Source organism: Lutra lutra, chromosome 8, assembly GCF_902655055.1.
Source record: "Lutra lutra chromosome 8, mLutLut1.2, whole genome shotgun sequence".
Lineage (NCBI taxonomy): Eukaryota > Metazoa > Chordata > Mammalia > Carnivora > Mustelidae > Lutra > Lutra lutra.
The window spans coordinates 65,433,177-65,448,609 of record NC_062285.1 but is presented as its reverse complement, the minus strand read 5'-3'; the positions used below and the strand labels follow the sequence as shown (position 1 = coordinate 65,448,609).

Below are 15,433 nucleotides of genomic sequence, written 5' to 3'. Positions count from 1 at the left end.
GCAATATATAGGTACATATGAAAAGAAACAGCTAAAAAAGTTTGTTACTTCTGGGGAATGGCTCTTGGTGCCAAAGGTGCACCAGACAAATGATTGCTGTTTGGTTATAAGCCTTTGAAAGCTACTTTACTTTGTATTTTATGGGTGATTATGATAAATTTAGGTTGGGATAAAGCTAAAAGAAATAAGATGGCAAACACCCACCCATATTTAAAAACAAAATTCTCTTGAAAATTTTATTAACATTTAATAACAATAAATCAGTCAGCATTTTCCAGTCTTCTTGAAGTTTTTGTCTTAAAGATGAAATTTACTTCAAATGTCTTCATGTAAACCAATCAGACATGAATAAACTTTTATAATGAGCTTCCCAAACACATCTTTTTAATATTGGTCTTTTTTCTTGGGATGACAATGGCAATACTATGACAGTATTAAGATTTCTTTTTAATTCAAATGAACTGTTTTCAAGATTAATGGTTACTAGCAAATCTTGATTTTTATTACGCTGCTAAGGCAAGATAGAAACATGATACTTTAAAATTATTTTCAATTTCCTATGAACCTATTTTATGGTAAAAAAATTATTTGGTACTATGTGGTTTTTATGCTTAAATTCTAAAAGTAATCTTTAATTTCAACTGAACTTGGTACCCCAAGACTTAAAAAAATTTTTTTAAAATGATATTTACATAATAAATACAATTTTAATCACTCAGTTCTTCCTCATCACTGAAATATGTGCTTTTCTTTATTCTTGGGCGTCTTGAATCATCTGATGTTGAGGGACCTCCTGAACTGGGTTTCCATTTTTTCTGTTCTTCTTCAATTTTGGCTTGCTATAATGTGAGTCAGGAAACAAATGAAACAAAACCAAACCAGGAGTGTGTTTAATATTATTTACAATGTATTAATTCAAAACATGGCAAAAACAACCATAAATGCCAACAATCCCCATCTTCCAGCCCATGCAGACAATTCTACTTCATGAGGAGACCCCTCCTGCAACCCCAAGTGATCTCGCAGTTTCACTGTGTTACTCAAAATTATGCTAGGAATCTTCTACTAATTAACAGGTACATGAAATGAAGCCTATTTGCCATCTTTGCTGGACATGGGAATGTTATATAAAACACATTAGTTAACTGAAAGGAAAAATTAATTAATGTATATATTTGTAATTTACCAATTAAAACACTAAAGTAACTTTTTTTAGAAAATTAGGAGATTATATGGCCTTCAAAAATGTTTCATATTTTCTTGTATTAGGACTTTTAATGGTCAAAAATAAGTTTGGTTTTGTTTTGAAGTGAAGTTTCAATCAGAATGTATCTTTTAATAAAATCTTCTCTGGCTAAAGTCACTTTAATCAAATATTTCTGATCAATTCCATAATGAAATCAGATTAAGATCTTAAAAATGTTGTAGGGGTCTTAAAATCTAGAAAGAACCAATGGGACTTTTTCTATCACACTGCTCTAAAGACCTTAGAGAAACAGCCTGTCTCCTAAAGAGGTAAAGGGAAGAGACGAAGATTGCCAAGAGATGATCAATAAAGTAAGCAAGGAATAGAAGATGATTAACCCAAGGCACTTATGGCATTATTAAAAGAACTGTTTAATACCTGGAAAGCTATGGCCTGACTAAGACTGTCAAGAGCAGGATCTTCCCCTTCATCTTCACTTTCTTCTACTTCTTCACTAAATTATTGAAAAAAAATCAGAATGTACTCAAGCAAACGTATAAAGATAGAAAAAATACAATAATGCATTTAGTAAGAGTAAATATACATACATTTCTTCTTCTGGTTCAGGAATTTTCTTTTTTTTCTTTTTCTCTTTCTTCTTTGGAGGTTCCCGTTCTCCAAGCATATTTTTAGGGCAGGCGTAACTTAAGTGTCCACTTTCCTTTTGTTTCACATTAAAAAGGAAAGGAAAAAAGCTGTATTTGTTAATGTTATTAAGAGAAACTTGCTTTGTACTCTAAGACTAAGGTTTTAGAACTTAAAAAAGAATACTGTCACACTGGGAATATACATGAAGAAGTAAAACCTATAACTTTAATATTTAAAAGAAAGAGATTATGATATTATAACCCCTAATAAGCTACTTTAACAATAACAGAATATTTTAGTAGTTTCACTAAGAACAAAATAAGTATTCATCCCTCAAACATTTTAAATCTCAAGACTCAGGGTATAAAACAATTCAAAATTTAAATGGACCACCCACCTTCAATGTAAAAATTTTAAGGTTCTATTTGATAAAATGGGGATGAAACCTTCCTGTTAACTTCCAAGATGCTGCTTAATATCATTTTAAAAGCAAATGGACTCTCTCTCTCTCTCTCTCAAATAAATAAAATCTTTAAAAAAAGGGGGGACACTGGGTGGCACTGTTGGTTAAGCATCCAACTCTTGTTTTTGGCTCAGGTCCTGCATTGGGCTCCATGCTCAGCGTGAAGTCTGCTTAAGACAGGCTTTCCTTTTGCCTTCCCCACCCCTTTCTGCCCGCTGCACTCTCTCTTTCTCAGATAATCTTAAAAAAAAGGTAAAATTTAAAGTCTTTCTCACTTTTCCTATTAATTTCATGCTCCTCCTTTCATATCTAGATTATACCTGCACTGTCCAATTATGGTAGCCACTAATTATAATTCTCTTTTGACTACTGAGAACCTGTCTGAATTGATATGCATTGTAAGGGTAAACTACATCCTGGATTTTGAAGACAATAAGAAAAAAATAATGTATGGAGGGTATGTGCTATGGTGAGTGCTGTGAAGTGCGTAAATCTGGCGATTCACAGACCCGTACCCCTGGGGCTAATAATACATTATATGTTTATTAAAAAAAAAAAATTAAAAAAAGAAAAAAAGAAAAAAGAAAAAAGAATGTAAAATATTTTAATTTTTGAAAATATTAATTACATATTCAAATGATAATATTTTGGATATATATAGGGTTATGATAATAAAGGATATATTAATTTTTGCCTGTTTCTTTTTTTAATGTGGCTACTACACAAATCAGAATTACATTTATGACTGGAGTAACGTTATAATGAACCATAACATGGTTCAGTTGTAAAACATGAGGCAACGAACTACCATCTGAACATTAGCTCATTAAACATACTGATGAATAATATGTAAGAGTAAGGGTGTGGGGAGAGATTCAACCAGGATTAGAACAACAGAAGAGAAAAATAATCATACTTTTCAAGTATATTTTAAAAAGCATCAGATAGACTATGTACTTTATTTATTTATTTATTTAAAGATTTCATTCATTTATTTGTCAGAGAGAGAGAGCGAGCACAGGCAGACAGAGTGGCAGGCAGAGGCAGAGGGAGAAGCAGGCTCCCTACAGAACAAGGAGCCCGATGTGGGACTCGATCCCAGGACGCTGGGATCATGACCTGAGCCGAAGGCAGCGGCTTAACCCACTGAGCCACCCAGGCGTCCCTATTTATTTTTTTAAAAGATTTTATTTATTTATTTGACAGAGATCACAAGTAGGCAGAGAGGCAGGCAGAGACAGAGAGGAGGAAGCAGGCTTTCTGCGGGCTCCATCCCAGGACTCTGGGATCATTCCCTGAGCCAAAGGCAGAGGCTTTTAACCCATTGAGCCACCCAGGCACCCCAGACTATGTACTTTAAATAGACATCAAATAGACATGGTTGAACCCAAGAGATGTAACTGTTAATAAACTGCTAAGTGAATGCACTTAGACAAGCATTTTCCAAACTGCTTTTGGAATAATGTCAACATATTCCATATATAAAAATGGTTTCTTAATGAAATAAGGGAAAACCAGGCTAAATAAATGCAGATATATTTTGGGGAGGTGAAAATTTAAGAAATATAAAAATGTACAAAGTATAATATAACAAATTTATGGATCCATAAACTAAAAAGACAGATTAGCAGATTCATCCAGGATTTCTCAGATAATTTATTTACTGTGAATATGAGGATACACAGTAATCTACTTGACCAGAACTACTCTTCCCTTCCTTCCTTTTTTCCTTTTTAACAAAACTCAGGGCTCTGGAACACAGTTTACATCAACTTAAGAGGTGTTAGAATCACAGGAATTGACAGAATGTACCGTCCAGCTATCCAACTATCTGTTTATCTCTTTTCAGGGAGGAAGGGGTAGAGTATGGCAGTGAAGGGAATGACTCCTACCCATTTCTTTGTATCTTTCACTGATTTTGTAGCCAGGAAAATGTCTCACAGTAATCCTCTCCCCAGCTCTCCATTAGTACCTCTGGATCCCATTTTTTAGGTACTTTATATAGGCATTTTGGAAACTGACAACAATGAGTCCCAGACCAATATCCTCGTGGTACCATCTCTATTATGGGCCTCGTGCAAAATTGTTTTGTGGCTATATATTTTTCCTACTCACCAAAAGTTTAAATGGGTAATGATAAACTACTAGGTAAGAAAATTTGGGGATAGTTCAGTTACAAACATTAGCAGTATTAATAGAAAAAAATACCTTTAAGGGGACCTGGGTAACTCAGTTGTTAAGCATCTGCCTTCAGCTCAGGTCATCATCCCAGGGTTCTGGGATTGAGCTCTGCATCGGGCTTCCTGCTCAGTGGGAAGTCTGCCTTTTCCCTCTCTCACTACCCTCACTGTGTTCCCCCTCTTGCTGTGTCTCTGTCAAATAAATAAATAAATAAAATAAAATAAAATAAATTAGTAAGTAAAATCTTTAAAAAAAATAGCTTTAAAACACATTACCCCAAAAGGGATAGGTTGATCACATGATGTTTATACTGAACTGTGATGCTTAAACACTGGCAAGCTATTATAGGCACAAGCAGTCCATTAACCCAGAAATTTATGGGTCACTAAATCTTTTAAGACAGTAATAAGTAATTAGCTAGGTGCTTTTTTTTTTTTTAAGATTTTATTTATTTATTCGAGAGAGAGCAAGACAGCATAGGCAGGGGGAGCAGCACAGGGAGAGGGAGAAGCAGGCTCCCCGCTAAGCAGGGAGCCCCATGCGGGGCTCAATCCCAGGACCCTGGGATTACAACCTGAGTTGAAGGCAGACACTCAACTAACTAAGCCACCTAGGAGTCTGGTGCTTTTTTAAAAAAGATTTTATTTATTTATTTGAGAGAGAGAGGGAGAGAGCACAAGCAGGGGGAACAGCAGAGGGAGAAGGAGAAGCAGACTACCCACTGAGCAGGGAGCCTGATGTGGGACCCTGGGATTATGATCTGAGTTGAAGGCAGCTGCTTAACCGACTGAGCCACCCAGGTGCCCAAGCCCGATGCTTTTTAATTTAACAGTTTTCAAAGACTTAGAAACTGGAGAAAATACCACTCTGTATTACCTAATTCAGGTTCTTTACATACTACATTTCAATTGAGTCTACTTAGAGGAGTCGAGAGTCCCAAAGTAAAACAACTTTTATAACCTGGTTTTAGCCAGCCAGAAGTTTTAGAACAAATAAAACACTGATATGAAATATACCTTCAAACAAACTACAGAAAATTACATGAAGTTTTAGGTATACTCACCCCACATTCATAACACTTAGATTTGTCAAAGTAGTTTCGTCTTCGGATGAACTCAGCTGCTCTTCCATTGTCGATAGCAATGCTTGCTTTTATTACTCTACCAAATAACTAAACCAGAGAAATGTAAATGCAGGAGGATGTATTACAGTGAAAACTAAAACTACAGTTATTTGATTCCATTTTCCTTAAACTTTCAATTCCATTTTATTTGATTACTTTATCAATTGCCTAGTCATGTAAGAAAAATAACATCCTATAGAACAGATTCTTATTCCTTAGATTCTGCCAGTATTTTGGGAACCAATATAGTTTTCACCTCTTTTCTATAAATAAATGCCCTCAAAATCTACTGCTATCCATGACTTGATCATCCACTGTATCCCCTCATTTTTGGCCTGGATGAACAAAGGCTTTTGGATTAAAAATCTTGTTGGGAATGAATGGCTTACCTGTTTGTTGTTTATTGCTCTGGTACAGTTTTGTGCAGAGTCTTTATCCAAAAACAAAATAAATGCAACCCCTTTACTCTTCCTGGTATCTTTATCTTTCATTATAGTAACCCTTAAAGCATAAACAAATAGCCAGTTAAAAATAATGAGGCAGCAATAAATAAAAAAGATATTACTAAATACTTAGAAAACTCGTGGGTTAGAAAAACATTTACGGAATAAGAGAAATCAATATGCTTGACAAATCAACTATTTCTTCAAAGTCATGGGATATCAAGAAGAATGGAAATGAGAAAACGTGATACTGATTTAACAAAAGTGAGCACAGCTCTCACAGGACTACCTGAAAAGTCAAACGTTAATCAGAGGTTGAAGGATGAAGTAAACATATTACAGAGACAATAAAATCTTGAAGAGTAAGCATAATTCCTCTTTTCCACTAATACCCTCACTTTGCAGAAACAAAACAAAACAAAACTGAGGTATTATTTTCAACACAAAAAGTAAAATGATTTACTTACCTTTTTCTAGGCTTTAGAATCTAATTATATTTCTGATATTCTCTTTTTAAAGTTTTAATTTAGATTCCAGTTAGTTAACATACAGTGTAATAGTTTCAGGTGTACAACATAGTGATTCAACACTTACATACAACACCCAATGCTCATCACAGCAAGTGCACTCCTTAATCCTGATCACCTTAAGAATCTCCAGTTCTGTGGTTCTTAGTCATACCATCCAAGGTACCTAAGCAATAGGGATGGTGCTAAGAGCACAGAGCCTGTTCTTTCTGATCCTTTATATATCCTTAGTCCTTGTGACTCCTGCTCATGATATGTCATTAAATGTAGTTTAAAAATCAGTGTTCAACAGGGCTCTTCAGAGAAATGGCTGATTCCAAGGATGGATAGGGTAGGTACAAGAGCTTTAAAAATGTACTTAGACAAAGGAAAGGAGTACTTAAAAAAAAAAAAAAGATGGGGCATGGCACAGTAGTACAGAAGCCAGCTTAAAGGAGCTCTCATTGGCCATATCTAGGACAATTTGAGTACTAAAATAATTAAATACAGTAATGAATAATAAACCACAGAAAAAAAGTAGGAATTTATAAGTCCATATTAATAATAAATAAATGAGGGAAAAGGGATGGTTTTGGTTTACAGCAGAATGTCAAGGGAAGTGCTAGAGTTGGAAAATCACTATTTGCAACAATCATAGTAAAGACTGGCTCAGGCAAGATGATTTGTTGATGAACAAATACTAAATCTAAAATGTAATTCTGGGGCATCTGGGTGGCTCAGTCAGTTAAGTGTCCCAACTCTTGATTTTGGCTCATATCACAATCTCAGGGTTCTGAGATTGGGCCCACATTGGGCTCTGTGCTGGAAGTGGAGCTTAAGATTCTCTCTCTTCTCTCCCTCCACTCCTTCCCGCTGGTCACAAGCGCGCTCTCTCTCTTTCTAAAAATAAATAAGTAAATCTTCAAAATAAAAAATGAAATTTTTATGTAGAACAAGGTATTTACATTGTCTTAAAAGTGTTTCTCACTGACTATATTAGTTGCAAAGGGGAAAAGGTATTTATAAAGTGAAGAAATTGGTGAACACCTTGGCTGGGCCATCAGAATTACTATCACTAATGAGGGACACATGGACACTGTATAAATCTAGATGCAAAACCTCAGAATAAATATTATCTATATAGTTACCGGCCAAAAGTATATAAAACTGCAACATAATCATGAGGCAACATTAGGAAAACACAAAATGAGGGGGAAAAAAGATGAGAGAGAGCTATATTCTCTATAAATGTTCCAGTTTAAGGGGTTTAAAAAAAAAATAGGACAGTTAAAATCAACACCTAACTCTAGACGATACTAGAGGGGAAAAATTCTATGTGGAACACTATTAGGTCAACTGACAAAATTGGAACATGGATGATTGATTCAATAAAAGTATTTTATCAGTATAATTTATGAATTTGGTAACCATACTGTGATTATATAATATAAAACCCTATTTTTTAGGAAATACATACTTAAGTATTTAGGAGTAAAGGGCAATGATGTGTATAACTTATCCCCAAATAACTCACACAAAAAAACTGTGTGTACATACATACATACATGTGCATACACAGACACATACACCTACACACATGAGGAGAGAGGGGGCAGATTATAAAGTAAATGGGGCAAAATGTTAACAGGTGAATCTGGGTAAAGGATATTTTAATGTTCTTTCTACTGTTTTTGCAACTTTTCCTGAATTTGCAAATATTTTCAAAGTTAAAAAAAGACAATATTCAACACAAAGCGTAATAATTGACAAAGCTTGTTTAGAGTCACCACTCTGAAAGTTTTCAACCATTTTTTTTTTTTAATTTTATTTATTTATTTGACAGACAGAGATCACAAGTAGGCAGAGGCAGGCAGAGAGAGAGGAGGAAGCAGGCTCCTGGCCAAGCAGAGAGCCCGATGTGGGGCTTGATCCCAGGACCCTGGGATCATGACCTGAGCCGAAGACAGAGGCTTTAACCCACTGAGCCACCCAGGCGCCCCAGTTTTCAACCAATTTTGAAAGAAATATGAAATAGTTACTTTATCTTTTTGGAATTTTCATGTATTTGTGAAGGTCAGTTAAAATCATTAATCATTTTTTTCTAAAGTAGTATTTCGGAAGTGTTAGCTTTCAAAGTCATCCTCAGTTAATGATGTCTCTCAGCTGTCTCCTTTTTTTCATTCCCCCAGCTTTTCTTGTTCACAGTGGCACTGCTGTTTCAACAGTGTATTCTTACTGGTTCCCTTGATGTTAATGCTCTCATATGCCATTGAGAAAATTTCCACTTAAGGAGTAAATAAAATCATGTCATTCTTCTACTCAAAAATCTTTGATTCTTCAAGTTGCCTATTCTTGGTCTTGAATCAATATCCTTTATGCTTTAGCTCCCACCTCCCTCATCTTTCACTACTTTTACTCGCAAACTAGGAGGGCTAGTAACACAAACTACTCAGTCAAGTTCATGGACTTCTCCAAATTGATGCCTCTATTCACATGTCCTCTACCTCCTTTCAACTCTCAATCTTTGCCCATCAAAACTTGACTCATTCTTCACAGCTCAGAACACGTCAGTTCTCTAATCTCTTTAACTGGAAATAATTTCTCTTGCTTTGTGCTAGTGTCCACTGAAGTCTGTTTATATATAAACAATGTCTTATCAGACCCATTTTAATATAAGCTCCTTTAAGGTTGTCTCTGTAACCTCTAGTATACCTACCTCAATATGTTAAAAGGAAAAGACAGATACAAATGGGAAACTGGTTTCTCAAGAGTACATCTAGTTGTTTATTCATGTGCTCATGTGGTCAGTCATGCCATTAGCCTCAAACCCAGGCATGTTAAGCACTAATTAAAGGCCCTAGGACAAGGTTTTTACCTTCAGAAAAAAAGCTTAGAGTCTAGAGGTAAAGAAATCTATAAACCAATTAAAACACGCTACTTCGACAGAGATATGTTCTACGGTAACAGAAAAAAAATGATTACACCAAAGATTCTTATTCCCAAGGGGGATATTCACTTAAGGACATACTATGAAACATGTACTCTTCTGGCAAACCTTGGTGTCATCCATAACACCCCTTTCTCACTCACTCAACCCTTACATACACAGTAAGTACATCATTAAATATTACCCACTTTACAGCCCAACGATCATCTGACCATCTCTCAAATCTGTCCAGCGTCTGCCTCTCCACCTATACGGTCTTAGTGCACATTACTCCCCCCTAGGCTATCGTTACAGCTTTTTGACTGGTCTGCCAGAATCTACTCATTTCCCTCCAGTTTAATCTCTATACTGAAGCCAGAATAAGCTTCTAAAAACTCAAATCATGTTTCTCCTTCATTTAAAATTCTACACCAGCGAATTCTTGGAATTCTTAGGATGAAAACCAAGTATCTTGTAACATGGGCAAGAAGCAAGATGAGGAACCTGCTTCCATCTCTAGACCCATTTTGCACTTTCTCCCTCTTATTCATCTCTAGTTATACCGGCCTTCTGTTTCTTGATCTCACTTTATTTTCTCTTGCCCTAGGGCTTTTGCACAAGGTATTCCATCTACCTAAAATGATTGCACGAGGTAGTCCCTCTACCTAAAATGTTCTCCACATTCTTTTTGCCTAGTTAAATCTTACTCAGCCTATTCAAAGGATACTGACTTAGGTTAACCTACCCTGACTATCCAGACTAGATCATGTCTTACCTGCTTATAGGTGCTTATAGCTCTGTCTTTGACTTCATAGCATTCTCATGATTTAAAATTAATGTTTGTATGGAAATTCATTCAGAGATTCTGACAGATGGGAAAAACCAAGAAAAGGTAATGAATGGTATGGTTAAAGGAGCAGGCTCTGAAATCAAATTGTTGGGATTTCAAATCTTGTCTCCACCACTAACTAGCAATATGTTTAAGTATATTGTGTGCTTCAGTTTTGTTATTTATAATATTAAGATAGTAACAGTATTTTACCTTAAAAGGTAGTTGTGAGAACTTAATGAATTAATACATGTAAGAAGATTAGAATAATGCCAGTATATTTATGTTTTCACTGTTACATATCATCATTATTAGTGATCTGACTGGCAATAACGACTATTCAGAATTCTGAAGATCCATGGGTGGCTTGGGTGGCTCGGTTGGTTTGGCGTCTGCCTTCAGCTCAGCTGTATCAGGGCCCTGGGACTGAGCCCCACATGGGGTTCCCTGCTCAGCAGGGAGTCTGCTTTTCCCTTTCCCTCTGCCTCCTCCTCTAGCTCCTACCAATATCTTTGTCTCTTTCTCAAATAAAGAAATAAAAAATTAAAAAAAAATTCTGAAGACCCAAAAATTTACCTAGAAGCATTTTTGATGATTTTCTTACCATTTATCCAAACCTAGAAAAAAACTGGCCAAGATAAATATGCTCTAAATTCTTGGGATTTTAAATACAATTTTAAACTTATACCAGAATATATATATTGATTATAAGATAGTTAGAATGACAATATCTTGCTTTTCCTTTTTTGCCCCATAATATAGGTCCATGTTTGATTTAAAATGTGAATTAAATATAAGAAGTTCCTTTTATCCTTTTGTAACTCTCAGCCCCAACTGATAATATCATCCCTACCATTTCTGTATGTTTCCAATCTTTCCAGTGATCTCTAAACTTTCTATGAAAGTAGAGAATATGTTTTCTATATATTTATTAGTCTCATAAGCATTTTGCATGTCATATGCATTGAAATATTTTTTACATTCTACTTATTTGACAAATGAAAATCCACTTCTGATATACTTGATAACACACATTCTAATAACCAAAATATGTATTTAATCAGTCTTTATGTCTTATATTGGATAACAGATTCAGTTTTAATTCTTAGTAATATGGGTAAGAAATTATTGTTTAAATAAATTATGATATATAAAGAACTATCAGGAGATCATTAGATACGAGGATGTATCTTTCAAGTACATGGTAAGATGTTTACAGTATAATGTCAAGTTTTAAAAAAGACAACAAAATCACATGTATAGAATTGAGTCTTAAAAAAACTGTCTATATGTTTACATATTCAGAAAAATGACTAAATATACACAAAAACGTTAACAGCAGTATTTTTTCTTTGTTATATCAAATATCAGTTTTATTGAAAAATAATAAATCTTAAAAAATGGAGAAGTAAATTCAGATAAACTTTTAAATGAGGTTTCAAAATTCGATGTGAATACTTACTTTACAACTTTGCCATACTTGGAAAATATCTGAAATAAAAGACCACATAATACTTTACAATTAAATTTTAAGTCATAAGAAACATTAAATTTTCAGGTTATATAAACTGACCATGTTCTTTGTTAAAGCTTGTGAAAATTTCTGGCCTTTATTCTATAAAGCAGGCCCTAGAAGATATATTTTTTTAGTGACTAGAATAATACTCATATTTTTGTTATTGGAGTCACAGGTATCTGCCTCAATTTCTAAATTTCTAACAAAAGAGCGCAAACAGCGGGAAAAAAATCCACTCTTTATGGGCGGTAGATTAAAGGCATACACATTGCACAGCTGCTAGTGTTCCTCTGGTATATCCATGGCAATTATCAACCCCACCATAACCCCAGAGAAATCATGTGCTTCAAATATCAATGTTGTGGAATATCATTATTACTAGCCAACTCCATTAAGCAATCTCTGTTTCAGAAGACAGATCCTTAGACTGCTTATAAAACAAAACATAAAACAAAAAAGCTTCTGTAATAAAAATTCATTTGCATCCGTCTCCATCCCTCTGCCCATTCTTTTTTTTTTTTTTTTAAAGATTTTTATTTATTTATTTATTTGACAGAGAGAGAGAGATCACAAGTAGACAGGCAGGCAGAGAGAGAGAGAGAGAGAGGGAAGCAGGCTCCCCGCTGGGCAGAGAGCCCGATGCGGGACTCGATCCCAGGACCCTGAGATCATGACCTGAGCCCAAGGCAGCGGCTTAACCCACTGAGCCACCCAGGCTCCCCCTCTGCCCATTCTTAATACATTGGTGGTTCTTTACTGTTGGCCCTATCTTTCCTTTTACTTCTACATCTTCAACCTAAGCAATCTCATCTATTTCTGTTTCAGCCACTACATATATGGTAATAGTTCCTATTTATTATATCTTAGAAAAGTCTTTCAAAAATATTAATATATGCAATTAATAATAAATTGAGTTTTATGCTTAAGTTGTATAATGCTGGAATGTGATATAACTGGATTGCAGTGTTAGAAACACTGAATCTTGAAGTCCAAAAGAGTCTTGTGTGTAACACTTTCTAATGGCTTCTCATTTTACTCACAATCCTTACTATTATCTATGTAAGCCCTACGTGGCATAGCTGCATAGGCTTACCTTCCTCTGACTGCCCTTCCTCTCTCTCCACTTGATTTACTCTGTGCCCGACATGCTTTTCCCTCAGACATCTACACAGCTGTCTCTTACTTCTCTTAGGTCTTTATTCAGAAGTTACCTTTTCAATAAGGGTTTTAGACTGCTCATGTAAAATTTGACCTCCATTCCCAACCTGATGTTTAATAACCTCGTTTATTTTTTCTCCATAGCTCCTGACTTCTTAGCATTAATTTTGTATCCAAAAAACAGAATATCATTAGACTTTTTTATATTTCATATTCTTTTATCTTGCTATGGTGCCAAGATGGATTTTAATCTTTGTGTTCATTGATGTATTCTTAGTACCTGTAAGAGTGCTCAGCATATGGAGAGTGTTCAATAAATACAGACATATCTCTATATGGAGACAAGGAAAGAAGCTAAAGTGCATTTTCTCCTTTGTTCTTTGAGACTTAGGCTATCTCAGTTAAGTAATTAATCAAATACTATGTAATACCTATGTAGCATCTTCTCTGTACTTAACATCTACCCAAAGAGGTAGAGAGAAGAGGGCACATTTGGAAGAAAGAATTTATGTCATTCCTTCCATTTCCTCTCAACCACTCATCTACAGGACAGGGACAGCAGGAAATTTTGTTCTCTGTAAGGTAAAGAGGTGAAAGAAGATTTTGGATCCTCCACCCCCTTTCCCCTTCCATCATCCAATCCTGAGCTGAAAACAACAGTAAGCTGTTAGGTTTCTGCCATATATATAAAATTAAAATAACCTTTCAAGACCCAAGATCAGTCAGAATTTGAGGGTTAGTCAAGGGATGTGTTTGCTTTCATCAGCCCTTTCCTCCAAAACCTCTACCCCACCATTTTCAAAAAACCAAGTAAGCACGAAGGAAAAATCAGCCTATCACAAGTTGTTCCCATTTCATTATGCTACCCGTGTCTTCTGTGTTTATAAAGTTACTCTCTATGAAAGCACTCTTTACTCTTCTATGAAGAGTAAACTCTTCAGAAATTACAAAATTGTCAATTTTTTTAACTTATGTTTGCAACAGAAGTCTTTGCTATTGATGGCTCAAGGGCATTGTAATGTAGTTATTAAGAATTTTGCTAAAGAGAACTGTTTGCTTAAGCTTTATCTGTACCACAGATAGAGAATTCAGAAGACAATTGTATTAAAAATCACTTACCCGGTATAAGTCATTGTTGGTCAGGGAAAAGGGCAAGTTGGATACATATACTGTGCTTTTACTTGGGGCCAATCCACCGCTCATTTCTATAAAGGAAAACAGACCGAGAAGCAATCTAAACCAGGTATTCTTCATTCCAAGCAGAACCAGTGTATATAATCATTGATTTAATTATGCCAGATTTAATACACCTTCCTCGCTTTTCTTAGGATTAAAAACAATTACTCCAGCTGGGTGAATTAAGGGATTTCTTTTCCCCAGATATTACTGCAAAGAGCTTTCTGGTCTTTCTTTCAAGTAGAGTCCTTAACCATTATAGTGCTGGATTACGGTATGAAGGCAGAATAAGTTTAAAACAGAAAAATAAATTCTTGAGGCTTAACTTTCCCTCAGGCTAAGGGTAAAAAACTGCTTTTGAAAACGTTTAGTACCATGCCTACCACATCAGAAAGAGCCTGCTAGCTCAGAAAGAACCTTAGCCACTTATTTTCATTAATGCTTTGGTCTGGGGTACTATTTTTGGTTTTCTTGATATTTTTCTTTGCAGTGGTGTTAAGAGACAATTTTAACCTCACATTTTGATGGTGTAAAGTTCAAATAACTAATTTTGCATATTATTGGTAAATAATGAAATGATACATTTTGCTATACAGAATAGGTTTCCGTGCCTTGAAAGATATTATTTTGCATATGTATTTTTAGATTACAAATGTAATTTGTAACTAATTTTTATAGCGTATTTTACAAAGCAGATTATCCATGAAAAGTACATCATACTCAACAAGGTTCAAATTTCGATTTAAAAAGCTTGTGTGCTGTGTATATGAGATGGAGGGTAGAGGCCATCACAAATGGCAAAATATTGACCGCGGGACATGCCAAGTCGCGGAGTAATAGGAAAACTGCCTGATGCTTGAGATATTTCTTGGGAATCTATTAGACAAGTTCCCATTTATTAGACAAGTTTCCCATTTGAAACTATGAGTTACCGTTCTGGGGAGAACTGCGAGGGCGGGCAACGGCAAATGGTCCGGAATAAAAAGTGTGGCGGTGAGAGAGGCAAATCGTTTCCGCGGCCAGGTTTCGGGAGGGGCTGGAAGAAAGGCCGCAGCTGAGGAGGCGTTTACCTTTAGGTGGGGCGGGCCTGGGAAACTAAAGCGCGAGCCCACGACTCAGTTGGGGCTCAACCCGGACTCTTCCTCGTCCCCGGCTGGGGCCTTGGCATCACGGGTCCTGGGAGGGGTCAAGCGCCGGAGAGTAGGAGGCAGCGACAGCAACGCCTCTTCCTGGCGGTAGCTAGACCCAGGCTCCGGAGGCGGGCCCAGAGGCGGCGCT

At 35.8% G+C, this 15,433-nt stretch overlaps 1 protein-coding gene across 3 annotated transcripts; it reads right to left on the bottom strand.

The window, feature by feature from the left end:
- Positions 1–205: 205 nt before the first annotated feature.
- On the bottom strand, positions 206–15,417 carry ZCRB1 (zinc finger CCHC-type and RNA binding motif containing 1). 3 transcript variants are annotated; one of them, XM_047742669.1, is made up of 8 exons: positions 15,226–15,416; positions 14,099–14,184; positions 11,768–11,796; positions 5,991–6,102; positions 5,542–5,649; positions 1,795–1,907; positions 1,625–1,700; positions 206–839 (listed from the first exon to the last, which is right to left on the bottom strand). In XM_047742669.1, exons 2-8 carry the CDS (start codon positions 14,180–14,182, stop codon positions 708–710), a joined length of 654 nt encoding a protein of 217 aa, XP_047598625.1. In that variant the 5' UTR covers positions 14,183–14,184; positions 15,226–15,416; the 3' UTR covers positions 206–707. The 3 variants fall into 3 exon arrangements, with proteins under 3 accessions (XP_047598625.1, XP_047598627.1, XP_047598626.1); XM_047742671.1 differs by lacking the exon at positions 15,226–15,416 and adding an exon at positions 10,252–10,341; XM_047742670.1 differs by lacking the exon at positions 11,768–11,796 and having other exon boundaries at positions 15,226–15,417.
- Between the last annotated feature and the right edge of the window lie 16 nt (positions 15,418–15,433).

What these genes read in the sequence shown, in the direction of transcription:
- ZCRB1 (XM_047742669.1), bottom strand. Translation starts at nt 14,182, where the DNA reads ATGAGCGGTGGATTGGCCCCAAGTAAAAGCACAGTATATGTATCCAAC. An exon ending in CCAACAATGACTTATACCGG is followed by an intron (nt 11,797 to 14,098) that starts GTAAGTGATTTT and finishes CTTTTATTTCAG; the next exon opens with ATATTTTCCAAGTATGGCAA. An exon ending in GTCAGGCCATAGCTTTCCAG is followed by an intron (nt 840 to 1,624) that starts GTATTAAACAGT and finishes CTCACATTATAG; the next exon opens with CAAGCCAAAATTGAAGAAGA.